The following is a 14,449-nucleotide window of genomic DNA, read 5'->3' on the forward strand; positions in this document are numbered from 1 at the left end:
TAACCAGTTGATAATGCTGTTGTAGTGTTCATTTAACCAGTTGATAATGCTGTTGTCATGTTCATTTAACCAGTTGATAATGCTGTTGTCGTGTTCATTTAACCAGTTGATAATGCTGTTGTCGTGTTCATTTAACCAGTTGATAATGCTGTTGTCGTGTTCATTTAACCAGTTGATAATGCTGTTGTCGTGTTCATTTAACCAGTTGATAAAGCTGTTGTCGTGTTCATTTAACCACTTGATAATGCTGTTGTAGTGTTCATTTAACCAGTTGATAAAGCTGTTGTCGTGTTCATTTAACCACTTGATAATGCTGTTGTCGTGTTCATTTAACCAGTTGATAATGCTGTTGTAGTGTTCATTTAACCAGTTGATAATACTGTTGTCGTGTTCATTTAACCAGTTGATAATGCTGTTGTCGTGTTCATTTAACCAGTTGATAATGCTGTTGTAGTGTTCATTTAACCAGTTGATAATACTGTTGTCGTGTTCATTTAACCAGTTGATAATGCTGTTGTCGTGTTCATTTAACCAGTTGATAATGCTGTTGTCGTGTTCATTTAACCAGTTGATAATACTGTTGTCGTGTTCATTTAACCAGTTGATAATACTGTTGTAGTGTTCATTTAACCAGTTGATAATGCTGTTGTTGTGTTCATTTAACCAGTTGATAAATCTGTTGTCGTGTTCATTTAACCAGTTGATAATGCTGTTGTAGTGTTCATTTAACCAGTTGATAATGCTGTTGTCATGTTCATTTAACCAGTTGATAATGCTGTTGTCGTGTTCATTTAACCAGTTGATAATGCTGTTGTCGTGTTCATTTAACCAGTTGATAATGCTGTTGTCGTGTTCATTTAACCAGTTGATAATGCTGTTGTCGTGTTCATTTAACCAGTTGATAAAGCTGTTGTCGTGTTCATTTAACCACTTGATAATGCTGTTGTAGTGTTCATTTAACCAGTTGATAAAGCTGTTGTCGTGTTCATTTAACCAGTTGATAATGCTGTTGTCGTGTTCATTTAACCAGTTGATAATGCTGTTGTAGTGTTCATTTAACCAGTTGATAATACTGTTGTCGTGTTCATTTAACCAGTTGATAATGCTGTTGTCGTGTTCATTTAACCAGTTGATAATGCTGTTGTAGTGTTCATTTAACCAGTTGATAATGCTGTTGTCGTGTTCATTTAACCAGTTGATAAATCTGTTGTCGTGTTCATTTAACCAGTTGATAATGCTGTTGTCGTGTTCATTTAACCAGTTGATAACGCTGTTGTCGTGTTCATTTAACCAGTTGATAACGCTGTTGTCGTGTTCATTTAACCAGTTGATAATGCTGTTGTCGTGTTCATTTAACCAGTTGATAATGCTGTTGTCGTGTTCATTTAACCAGTTGATAATGCTGTTGTCGTGTTCATTTAACCAGTTGATAATGCTGTTGTAGTGTTCATTTAACCAGTTGATAATGCTGTTGTAGTGTTCATTTAACCAGTTGATAATGCTGTTGTCGTGTTCATTTAACCAGTTGATAATGCTGTTGTCGTGTTCATTTAACCAGTTGATAATGCTGTTGTCGTGTTCATTTAACCAGTTGATAATGCTGTTGTCGTGTTCATTTAACCAGTTGATAAATCTGTTGTCGTGTTCATTTAACCAGTTGATAATGCTGTTGTAGTGTTCATTTAACCAGTTGATAATGCTGTTGTCGTGTTCATTTAACCAGTTGATAATGCTGTTGTTGTGTTCATTTAACCAGTTGATAAATCTGTTGTCGTGTTCATTTAACCAGTTGATAATGCTGTTGTCGTGTTCATTTAACCAGTTGATAATACTGTTGTCGTGTTCATTTAACCAGTTGATAATACTGTTGTAGTGTTCATTTAACCAGTTGATAATGCTGTTGTCGTGTTCATTTAACCAGTTGATAATGCTGTTGTAGTGTTCATTTAACCAGTTGATAATGCTGTTGTCGTGTTCATTTAACCAGTTGATAATGCTGTTGTAGTGTTCATTTAACCAGTTGATAATGCTGTTGTCGTGTTCATTTAACCAGTTGATAATGCTGTTGCCGTGTTCATTTAACCAGTTGATAAATCTGTTGTAGTGTTCATTTAACCAGTTGATAATGCTGTTGTTGTGTTCATTTAACCAGTTGATAAATCTGTTGTCGTGTTCATTTAACCAGTTGATAATGCTGTTGTAGTGTTCATTTAACCAGTTGATAATGCTGTTGTCATGTTCATTTAACCAGTTGATAATGCTGTTGTCGTGTTCATTTAACCAGTTGATAATGCTGTTGTCGTGTTCATTTAACCAGTTGATAATGCTGTTGTCGTGTTCATTTAACCAGTTGATAATGCTGTTGTCGTGTTCATTTAACCAGTTGATAAAGCTGTTGTCGTGTTCATTTAACCACTTGATAATGCTGTTGTAGTGTTCATTTAACCAGTTGATAAAGCTGTTGTCGTGTTCATTTAACCACTTGATAATGCTGTTGTAGTGTTCATTTAACCACTTGATAATGCTGTTGTAGTGTTCATTTAACCAGTTGATAATGCTGTTGTCGTGTTCATTTAACCACTTGATAATGCTGTTGTCGTGTTCATTTAACTAGTTGATAATGCTGTTGTAGTGTTCATTTAACCAGTTGATAAATCTGTTGTAGTGTTCATTTAACCAGTTGATAAATCTGTTGTAGTGTTCATTTAACCAGTTGATAAATCTGTTGTAGTGTTCATTTAACCAGTTGATAAAGCTGTTGTAGTGTTCATTTCGGGCTGTTACACATCTATAAATGGAAGACCTCTAATCAGTCAAGAACATTCATCATTGTCAGAGAAATATATCTGTTGTATATTGTCTTCCACATTCAACCCAAACCCTTTAAATCAGAGAGGTGCTTGGGACTTCCTTAATTGACGTCCACGTCACCAATTGCTGTTAGGGGTTAACTGCCTTGCTCAAGGGCAGAACACCAGATGTTTCAACCTTTCCGGATCGGGGATTCAAACCAGCGATCTTTCGGTTACTGGCCCAACACTACCTACTAAGGCTACTGCCCCCAGAATAGTGGTTCACACAGCTAATATTTTCTCTGCAAGACTCTTTAACACTCTGTTAGTGTTACATAAGTGTTAAAAACAATTGGGTGTCACTTACACAATTCATATAGAGTGTATACAATAATTAACTGTATATTGCAGTTTCCAGACTCTTTTAGAATTTCCACCCACCCAGACCTGTCATCAAAAGTTTGTATGGTACAAAAACATCAAAAAGGTCTTTCCTCCCTCCACCAGTCAAATGAAACCAATGCAAAGAAACTGGCCCTCTAACTGCCCTGAAAGGTCAGAAATGTTGACTCTACATCAGTAATTATACCTCTTGATGAGCAACGATGACCCTCCTGATGATAGATGTCTCTAACAGAACCTCTCATTTCTCAGATTATCATGTGTTGCACAATGGAAATGTCACGTCTTTCCTACAGTCAACAGAAGCATTAGTGGATAGTACATCATGCAGACGTTCCATTGCAAGCTAGGGGCCAGTATTAGGGGCTACAGTAAAGGATGGTAGATTATGGGTTATAGAAATCATTGGAATGACTGTATTTTCCTTACAGGTTACCTTGCCTATCAACTGTCAGGGAAATCAGGGGTATAGTTAGCATTAATAGTGGAGTCAGATGAAGCAACCGCCAAGACACCGATTTCAAAATCCTAGATTGATAGGATCATTGAGAGATGGGTGTGGTAACCAAAACAATCCCTCCTCAATAAATCAACAGTAGGCTACTGTACTTCATTCTTTTCATAAAATACTTCATTTTTATTTTCTCCTTTTTATCAAATTCCCAAAACATACATACATTCATTCACATTTGCAAAATAATATGACAAAAGGAAATCATCACATACAATGAAAAATGTGCATAAAGAATTTATACAGATGTGCTCAGTCAGTTCAGTTCAAACCAAGCCAGGTGCATCTCTCATGTCTATACTCAACATGACAGCAGAACCATTGTCCGTATATCTCACAGGGCTTCACAACGCATCCCTAGGAGTGGACATCACATGTATGAATGTCTAATTGTCTTCCTACGGAGTCTGTCATTATTATTTACACTCAAATAAATATTCTCACTTAGAACCACAAGACATTTTGCTAGTTTTATTCCAAGGTAATGTAAAAAAAAAAATCCCAGTCCAATTTCCAGTGCATTATTGAGAGAAGTATATTTAAAAACAAAGAAAAGCTACAATGTCTGATATGGTATTTTGTTGTGTAAGGCACATGTCAAGTCATATACAGCGTGATCTAATAACAGTTCAATCATGTTGTGCTCAAGAGACATTACAAATCCGTATATTAAATAAATGTAACACTTGGTTCATTAGGAAGTCAGTAGAAATAAGCAACAGCAAATCAAGGGCCATCTAGAACAGATTATTAGTCTTGTCATCAACTGCTGAGAGGACTCCTGAGAGGTGTACTATATTACTTCCATATACACTTTCTGTTATAAAGTATGTGTAAAGACAACTGAATGTCAAATATTCACTCTCTTAACAACTAACAACTCCTTTCTCCATCTTCAGTAGCACGGCAAACTGTAGTTATGGCCAATATATTCTCATCTTTGACACTATTCTGGATGAAGCTTCCCAGAGTCTAGGTAATTGTTCTCATATACTGTACATTATATCCATTTATATATTATATGGTTCAGTTGATTTAGCAGATGTATAAAAGTTATCTGTTCGCAAACAGCAACTGTAGTAGAAGATGACATAAAAAATGTAAATATCTTTGATGTATAAAACACTAAATAAATACTAAATATCCAGTATTTTTGTTCCCTGTACAGAAAACTGTCCCTATACGCTTACGTCATAACTTTGGGAGCGTTTCCTACACAGCCTGCGGAACCACACCCAGTAGAGGAAGATCATGAGGAACCAGTAGCAGACGTACGCCACACAGCCGTAGATCAGAAACCTGGTCTCTAGGACCTTAGCCGGCGTGAACCAGCCCTTCTGGCTCTCTTTGTAGATGGTGTAGCAGGACCCGCCCAGCAAGATGGCCGCCCACACCGACAGAGGCAGCAGGGGGATGTAGTTCCCAACCATCTTGCGGCGGCCTGACGTGCCCCAGCTGCTCTTGTTCATAGTGATGATGGCAAAGTACTTGGCGGGCAGCAGGCTGGTCATGTAGAGGGCAGAGTAGAGAGACATGAACACCATGACCAGGTCACGGCGCAGGATGCAGGCATAGGCTGCTTTGATCAGGCCGATGAGCTGGATGCAGCAGAGGACCCAGAGGATGTCCCACAGGGTGCCTGTCCAGAACAGCTGGATGATGGTGGCCGTGACGAAGAAGGGGAAGACACCAGAGACGATGGACTCGTAGGTCATCCACAGGTGGTGCTTGTGCCACCACATGGCATTGTAGAGCCACTCGCGAAAGTAAGATTTGGTCCAGCGCGTCTGCTGGTTGAGCCACCGGAGGAACTGGCCTGGCGTCTCCGTGTAACACTTGGAGCGGGCCGTGTATCTGAGAGCAGAGGATGGATGATGATGAATGAATCTATTATCATCTTATCTCCAGTAAAGTGTTGTGCTTCAGTTTATTTGTGTATGAGGATTATGTGTGAAGAAATGTATACTCACTTGGTGGCATAGCCCATGCTGAGCATGCGGTTGGTGAGATGTCTGTCATCCCCAAATGTACAGTGAGTCCCCAGGAACTTCTGGTTGTACCAGGACTCTAAGAACTGCTGGAGGAGGTCATTCCTGTACAAACCTGAGGATGAAACCAAATAACAAATAACAAATAACCAATAACAAATAACCAGTAACATAAAGAAGAGAAGCAAGGTTATGACTCATGTTTATCGCAGTCACAGGAAAGTGTCATTTCCTTACCCAGGGGGCCACTGATGCAGGAGACACAGTTGAAGAAGGACTGGCAGGACCTCTCGATGTTAAACGCCATCCAGTAGCGCAGGCTGCTCATGAAGCTGATGTAGGATTCCTTGAGATTGAGGATCATCACGTCTCCTCCCACCGCCCCGTACTTCTGGTTACTTTCCAGAACCTTACACAGCTCCACCGTAGCCAGGGGGTCTAGCTTGGTGTCAGAGTCACACACCTGGAGGAGAGAGAGGGAGAGAGAGAGCGAGAGAGAGAGGGGGAGAGGGAGAGAGAGAGAGAGAGAGAGAGAGAGAGAGAGAGAGAGAGAGAGAGAGAGAGAGAGAGAGAGAGAGAGAGAGAGAGAGAGAGAGAGAGAGAGAGAGAGAGAGAGAGAGAGAGAGAGAGAGAGAGAGAGAGAGAGAGAGAGAGAGAGAGAGAGAGAGAGAGAGAGAGATTAAATACAGTATTTCCCTAATCTCAAGAGCCAAACAAAGAGATGTAAGTAAACTCCTCACCTGTATGTAGTCCACCGACAGTCCCAGTGCCTTGAAAGCTGTGTACATCACCTCCCTCTTTCCACCCCACTTCTGCATGATGCACACACACCTCCTGCTGTTGATCAGATCCTCCACCTCCCTCCTCTGGGGGTCCTCTCCCAGCCCATAACTAGCATCCCCGGCAGGGCCTATCACCCCAGGGATGCCCCCCTCCTGGGTCTGGGTGGGGTCCCATGTGTGGTAGTTATTCCTCCACACGTAACAGCCAGGGTCCTGGTCTGCAAACACCTCCCTGAACATCTCCAGCATGTAGAGGTCGTCCTCTGAGTTCCCATCCACCACCATGATGATCCGCAGCAGCTCTGGAGGGTATTTGAGGGCCCGAATGGAGTTGAGGCACTCACGCAGGTATTCTGGGTCCTCCTGGTAGGCTGAGATAGTGAAACCGATGGTCTTGGTGAATGTGCAGGCCTTGCTTCGGGCCCTCATGCGGCAGTGCTCCACGAAGGCGAAAAAGCTCTGGACCAGGACGTGGAGCCCCAGCAGGAGGCCATAGAACCCAAAAGAGATGATGCCGTATGGGGAGGTGGCCAGCTGGAAGCCCTGAACATAGGCCCACACCATCACCCCCAGCACCACCAGGGCAAAGAGGAATGTCAGGATGGCACGGACTATCGAGCCCACCCGCCTTAGTAACGGTTTCAGTTCCATTTTTCCCCCTTTAGATACCTGTTGTCAATCAATGAAGATGAACATTGAAGATAAATATATTGAAACAGGAACAAATAGGCTAAATTAAAGATTAGATTTCATTTATTGAATTAAGGGAATTGATTGAAAAAGGCTAATCGTTATTTCAAGTATTATTATGGCAAGAATACGGGGTCTACAAAATGAATTTGATTTTGATTTTAACCTTTATAGGATTGCTTATTATAAGATAGAAAAAAATATGGGCCTCATTATGTCAAGTAAGTTCCAGATAACTATAAATACCAAAGACATCCTACCACAAAAGCATTATCATGAAAAAAATATATATATATTTGTTTTTATTTGACCCATCAATCTTCCAAAGATGTCATCAAGAAGTTACCTTGTTTCTTTGTGACGTAGGCAATGTACCGCAAAACGAAAATGTATTTCTAATGGTAAAAAAAAAACAACGACAAAAACAATTCGATTAAAAATGTATAGCTTTACCTGACTTTGGTGCCAAATTACTCCACTCTTGAAATGCCCCTTCCTCTCTGTCTCCTACTCTCTACTCTGGCAACTTGCGTGAAGTTCGATTACTTTATAAACTTGAGATGCTCCAGATGCTGCCAGATGTGAGCGCACATACAGTGGCCCAGAGAAAAGCATCATAGGTATAACGCCCTTAATACTGGGCTTGTGAGTCAGCACGTGTTGCGTCAAAGTAGAAAACTGGTCCATAGTGAATTCGCCAAATGTAAATCAACAGGGATTAGATTTACTCCAGTTTTATAGGAAAATCCGTATGTTGGATTTCCTTCAGCAATGCACCATTTTGTACATTTCTAATCATTACAATTTTGACTCAAATATGTCGCACTGTCAAATCTATGCATTTTGTCAAATTTATCTAATACAGGGTAAACCTCCATAATGACCACAGTAATCCTGAAAATGAAACTATTAGGCTTTATGTTTGTGTTGTCGACAAAAAAAGATTGATCTTGATCAATTGTAGGCTACTTATTTACAGTTAATTTTTTTGAATACATGCATTTAGATATTATTCACTTAACTATTGAATAGAATAGAGTAGAATAAAATAGATTATCCTACTTCATTTTTCCCATAGGGAACTTGTGGCATTTGGATTCGACAATAAATACATAACACAATTTACATTTGGCACACACCACTTATACAAGATCAACCAAAAGTGTGGGAAATATCACTGCTCTCATCTCCACCATACATTTCCATTGAGGAATATTGCATCACAACTACCTTGTCCCTGACCAGTCACTGCCCTGATCTGTCAAGAAGTTGAATGATGCCCTCTGGTGGCACTATAATAACCCTGCATCCTTTCTCTTGTACTGAACATTGTCAGGCAAGCCAGCCAAGTCTAACAAATGTATATTCACCACCACACATGACTGTTGCATAGAGATGGGCACATCAAGCAGTTTTATGACCATATGACCATATCTTATCTCATGGATCAACCTGAGGGTCTATGTTTTGGTTCAGTGACAGTGAAACATGACATACTGTAATACTGGATAAGAGCGTCTGCTAAATGACTTAAATGTAATGTAAATGTACTGCCTCAGTCATACATATTCCTTGGTAAAGAGGCTGAACATGCTACAGTAAAACCATGTGAGTATTTGACATTGCCTTGTTTCCAAAATGGTGGTTTGGAATTCGGGACCGAATGGTTAATCACCGCTAACTCTGCTTGGGTTGCAGATCCCAAATATATTGGTTTTATTTGTGGTTTTGCAAGGGTCACAAGGAAACACCAACAGCCTCAGAGAGCAAATAACTTGGGAACCACTACCATATGTATTTTGGCAGGTTTAATATCGATGACCTCGAAAGACCTAGCTGCAGTGGTTTATAAAGTACCTAATTGTCATACTTGAATCAAAATAAAGATATAGTACCTTAATAGAAAGTAATGACTCAAATAAAAGTGAATGTCACCCGGTAAAATACTACTTGAGTTAAAGTCGAAAAGTATTTGGTTTTAAATATACTTTAGTATCAAAAGTAAAATAATTTCAAATTCCTCATATTAAGCCATCAAGCCGGCATTATTTTATTTTATTTACGGACAGCCAGTGGCACACTACAACACTCAGACATAATATACAAACGAAGCATTTGTGTTCAGTCAGTTCGCCAGATCAGAGACTGTAGGGATGACCAGGGATGTTCTCGTGATAAGTGCTTGAAATGGACTATGTTTCTGTCCTGCTAAGCATTCAAAATGTAACAAGTACTTTTGGGTGTCAGGGAAAATGTATGGAGGATAAAGTCACTTATTTTCTTAAGGAATGTAGTGAAACAAAAGTCAAAGTTGAATAGTTGAAAAATATGAATTGTAATGTAAAGTACAGATATCCCAAAAATGACTTAAGTAATACTTGAAAGTATTTTTACTTAATTTTTATTTTTACTTAAGTACACCACTGCCTAGCTGTTCATTCTACTTTATTTAACCTGACTACATCTTTAGGGACATAGAAATGTGTTGTCGAGATCGTTGAAGGCCCACACCCATAGCCACCGGCACTGTTGTGAATGAATCCACACGCCTCAGGTCAAACCCAAATAGGATGCCTCAGGCCACAGAGCCAACAGAGCCCTTGGCATGGTCACTATGATGTCATGGTGAAGGGTGTGGTACTTGGGGTATTTTGGATGGTGGGCAGACTTGGCAAATCTGGGTATTCTACCGTATTGTGAGAATATTCCCACACTGGAAGACTGACTAAGACCATAGTCTAAATAGAATCCTTTGCTTCTCTTTGCTAGACATGATTTGGTCATGTTTTTGGATTATCGCTTAAGATTGATCAGGGTATAGCCAGCAGATGGAGCCAAGTGTTCAGTTTTTACATCTTGTACCCTCAAGCTAGCACCTTCACGATAGCTCAAAAAGTCAACCCTATTATGTCACTCAACACAGACCACACGATATACCATTCAATAAACAGACACACTTTATTTGATATTGTCAGTTCAAATGGTTAATTCCATGACATCAGGACCAGCCTTTGCTACTTAGCCAGATGCAATGACACGTAGTTGCAGACTTTGGTGTAGACACCAGGCTTCTTCCTGAGAGCACAGCCATGACCCCAGGACACAACACCCTGGAGCTCCCCATCACACACCAGAGGAGCACCAGAGTCACCCTGAGAGGTGGGGGGGAGAGAGTAAGAAAGAAAGTGACAGAGAGGAAGATGGGGGAGGTGATGCGAGAGATAAAGAGAGTGCGCAACAAGCCGGAGTGACAGGACAAGATAGCGAGATTCAGTGACAGAGCAAGATGAAGAGAGACAAGAAAATATATAACCAGAGATCAGTGTGATTGCATCATGGTAAAAACTGTGAAAACAAGAAGGTGAAATATGAAGAAGTACAGTACAGACCTATTCTGTCAGTTACCTGGCAGGAGTCCTTGCCTCCTACCATGAAGCCAGCACAGATCATGTTCTCAGTCATCTGGAAGAAATAGGCTTCCAGGCAGGTGTTACCAGTCAGGAGTCAGGAGGGAGACCTCCACACACTGCAGTGTATCAGGGTACCTCACTGGAACAAGAAAAGCCGCAGACATATGCTTCTACATCTGCACTGCTTGCTGTTTGGGGTTTCAGGCTGTGTTTCTGTATGGCACTTTGTGACATCGGCTGAAGTACAAAATGGCTTTATTAATACGTTTGATTGAATTTGATTGACATGTAACAAGGCATTAAAACTTTCCATTTGAAGAAAATCAGAAGTGGAAAACTTGAGAAATCTTAAAAGACACTCTGTTGTCCTCAGCTGTTAACAGTTCATAACCAAGGCAAATCAAATCAAATGTTATTTGTCACATACACATGGTTAGCAGATGTTAATGCGAGTGTAGCGAAATGCTTGTGCTTCTAGTTCCGACAATGCAGTAATAACCAACGAGTAATCTAACCTAACAATTCCACAACTACTACCTTATACACACAAGTGTAAAGGGATAAAGAATATGTACATGAAGATATCTGAAGTAGTGATGGTACAGAACGGCATTGGCAAGATGCAGTAGATGGGATCAAGTACAGTATATACATATGAGATGAGTAATGTGGGGCATGTAATGGGCTTGATTACCAACCACGACGAGAAAGCATACAGGGAGGAGATGAGGGCACTAGGAGTGTGGTGTCAGGAAAACAATCTCTCAATCAATGTCAACAAAACAAAGGAGATGATAGTGGACTTCAGGAAACAGCAGAAATTGAAATGCAAATCCACTTTGTCCCTGTACCAGCATTTTGCTTGTTTGATTGCCTTGCGGAGGGAATAACTACACTGTTTATATTCAGCCATATTCCCAGACCTCTTTCCATGGTTAAATATGGTGGTTCGCGCTTTCAGTTTTGCGCAAATGCTCCCATCCATCCACGGTTTTTGGTTAGGGTAGGTTTTAATAGTCACAGTGGGTACAACATCTCCAATGCATTTCTTAATAAACTCACTCACAGAGTCAGTGTACAAATCAATGTTGTTATCTGAGGCTGACCGGAACATATCCCAGTCTACGTGATCAAAACAATCTTGAAGCGTAAATTCCGATTGGTCAGACCAGCGTTGAATGCTTCTAGTCACTAGTACATCCTGTTTGAGTTTCTGCCTATAAGACGGAAGGAGCAAGATGGCGTCATGGTCAGATTTGCCGACGGGAGGGCTGGGGAGGGCTTTGTATGCATCGCGGAAGTTAGAGTAGTAGTGATCGAGTGTATTACCCACGCGCATAGTGCAATCAATATGCTGATAGAATTTAGGTAGCCTTGTTCTCAAATGTACTGTCTTAAAATCCCCAGCTACAATAAATGCAGCCTCGGGATATATGGTTTCCAGTTTACAAAGAGTCCAGCGAAGTTCCTTGAGGGCCGTCTTGGTGTCTGCTTGAGGGGGAATGAACACAGCTGTGACGATAACTGATGAGAATTTTCTTGGGAGGTAATTTGGCCAGCATTTGATTGTAAGGAATTCTAGGAATCGTTAATCATGAAGCATACACCCCCGCCCTTACACTTCCCAGAGAGGTGTTTATCTCTGTCGGCGCGATGTATGGAGAAGCCTGGTGGCTGAACCGATTTCGACAACATATCCCGAGAGAGCCATGTTTCTGTGAAACAGAGAATGTTACAATCTCTGATGTCTCTCTGGAAGGCAACCCGTGCTCGAATTTCATATACCTTGTTGTCAAGAGACTGGACATTGGTGAGTAGTATACTCGGGAGCGGTGGGCGATGTGCACGTCTACGGAGCCTGACCAGGAGGCCTCTCCATCTGCCCCTTCTGCGGCGCCATTGGATTTGTTTGATTTTCTGTATGTTAAGGTTTACCCATTTCATCGAAACAGTTCTACAACAGTTGTGGTCTAAAATCCGAATGGACTCAACCGTTAAATATGATATTATAAAGAGCAAAGCATACCATTCTAGATTAAATTGGGATTTTAAGGCCTACACCACCAGAATGTTCATAAAATAAAATAAAGTGTAAAAAAACATTTAATTATTTTTGAAATACTCTAGCACATAGTAACTCTGAAGTCTGCACTTACAATTTGTAGCAGTGGGCAGCAGAGAGCACCCATTCACTAGAGAGGAGGATCCTTCCACAGAGGTTGTACCCTGTGTACAGAGACACCTGGTAGGGAACAGAGTTCTTCCTGCTGTCATACCCTCCTACAATCGTGTCGTCCTCCTCAAGAGCAGCTAAAATTCAAAGGGAAATTAAAAATAAAACAAAAGTCTGATTGAGATTAATGACGTTTTAGGTTTTTCATCAGAATCCACTTTTAACATCAACCAGCAATTTCTTATGTTACAGTGCCTTGCGAAAGTATTCGGCCCCCTTGAAAAAAAAATACAGTTTTATATCTTTATTACCCCCCCCCCCCCCCCCCACATCCCTCAGTTGGAGTCACTGATAATAACATAGACATGTGAAGCCTGAAATGTGGCAAAAGGTCGCAAAGTTCAAGGGGGCCGAATACTTTCGCAAGGCACTGAACGTATTCTGTTATGTAATCTTTCTTATGTTATGTATTACAGTACCAGAAGAATGAGAAGTTTTATGTTCTTGTTTCAGTCTGTTTTGCTGACAGGATCAGTGTGTCTCCCCTCTCTCTTTTTTCCGTATCACTCCTCTTATCGCACCTGTTTCAAGGTCTTTCTTTATCTCAATTTGGAGCTCAACTTGTACCAATGACACTCTTGGGGAAATTACCCCCCCCCCACATCCCTCAGTTGGAGTCACTGATAATAACATAGACATGTCTTTCCTGCATCTAATCATATCTTGCTGTAACTACCTTACTGATGCATGTGTAATAGTTAGACTCTAACTATTACTCATGCATCAGTAAGGTAGTTACATCTATATATGATTATATGCAGGCATGACATGTCTATGTTATTATCAATGACTCCCACTGAGGGGGGTGGGGGGGGGTATTTTCCACAAATAAGGGAAAATAACTAAAGGGTTATTCAAAGGGTTCTCCTATGGGGACAGCCGAAAAACCCTTTTACGTTCTAGATAGCAAAAACATTTAAAATAATGTTTAGGCTACAACCGGAATGGAAGTTGTCCTCAAATTAAAAATTAATTGTCACGGTCGTTAGAATGATTGGAACAAGGCGCAGCATGCGTAGAGTTCCACATGTTTTAATCAAAGCAAAACAAATACAGAAAACAAAACAAATACAGAAAACAAACGAACCGTGAAGTAATTGCAGTGTTAACAGGCACTACACAAAAACAAGATCCCACAAACAACAGGTGGGAAAATTCTGCCTAAATATGATCCCCAATCAGCGATAACGATAGACAGCTGCCTCTGATTGGGGACCATACCAGGCCAACAAAGAAATAGAAAACATAGATTGCTCACCCTAGTCACACCCTGACCTAGCTAAATAGAGAATTAAAAGGATCTCTAAGGTCAGAGCGTGACAGTCCCCCCCCCCCCAAAAAAAAACCTGAACCTATAGGGGAGGGTCTGGGTGGGCATCTACCCTCGGTGGCGGCTCCGGTGCGGGACGCACATCCCACTCCACTCGTGGCTCTGCCAACTTCGGTGGCACCTCTGGTGCGAGGATCATCGCCGGAAGCTCCGGACCGTGAATCATCGCCTGAGGAATCGAACCGTGGATCATCACCGGGGACTCCGGACCGTAGATCGTCGCCGTAAGCTCCGGACCATAAATCGTCGCCGGAAGCTTCGGACCGTGGATCGTCGCCGGAAGAACCGGAACGTGGATCGTCGCCGGGGAC

The 14,449-nt window shown here is 41.1% G+C and overlaps 1 protein-coding gene across 1 annotated transcript; it reads right to left on the minus strand.

Annotated features, from left to right (window-relative positions):
* Positions 1-4,883: 4,883 nt before the first annotated feature.
* On the minus strand, positions 4,884-7,126 carry LOC123998011 (hyaluronan synthase 1-like). The gene is made up of 4 exons (XM_046302823.1): positions 6,434-7,126; positions 5,931-6,156; positions 5,676-5,808; positions 4,884-5,559 (listed from the first exon to the last, which is right to left on the minus strand). The coding sequence occupies exons 1-4, from the start codon at positions 7,124-7,126 to the stop codon at positions 4,884-4,886; spliced, it is 1,728 nt and encodes a 575-aa protein (XP_046158779.1).
* Between the last annotated feature and the right edge of the window lie 7,323 nt (positions 7,127-14,449).

The sequence above is a fragment of the Oncorhynchus gorbuscha genome, linkage group LG15 (assembly GCF_021184085.1).
Source record: "Oncorhynchus gorbuscha isolate QuinsamMale2020 ecotype Even-year linkage group LG15, OgorEven_v1.0, whole genome shotgun sequence".
NCBI lineage: Eukaryota > Metazoa > Chordata > Actinopteri > Salmoniformes > Salmonidae > Oncorhynchus > Oncorhynchus gorbuscha.

Coding starts and splice junctions, on each gene's coding strand:
- LOC123998011 (XM_046302823.1), bottom strand. CDS start 7,126: ATGGAACTGAAACCGTTACTAAGGCGGGTGGGCTCGATAGTCCGTGCC. Junction 6,157..6,433: donor TGTCGGTGGACTACATACAG/GTGAGGAGTTTA, acceptor TCTCTCCTCCAG/GTGTGTGACTCTGACACCAA. Junction 5,560..5,675: donor AGCATGGGCTATGCCACCAA/GTGAGTATACAT, acceptor CTCTGCTCTCAG/ATACACGGCCCGCTCCAAGT.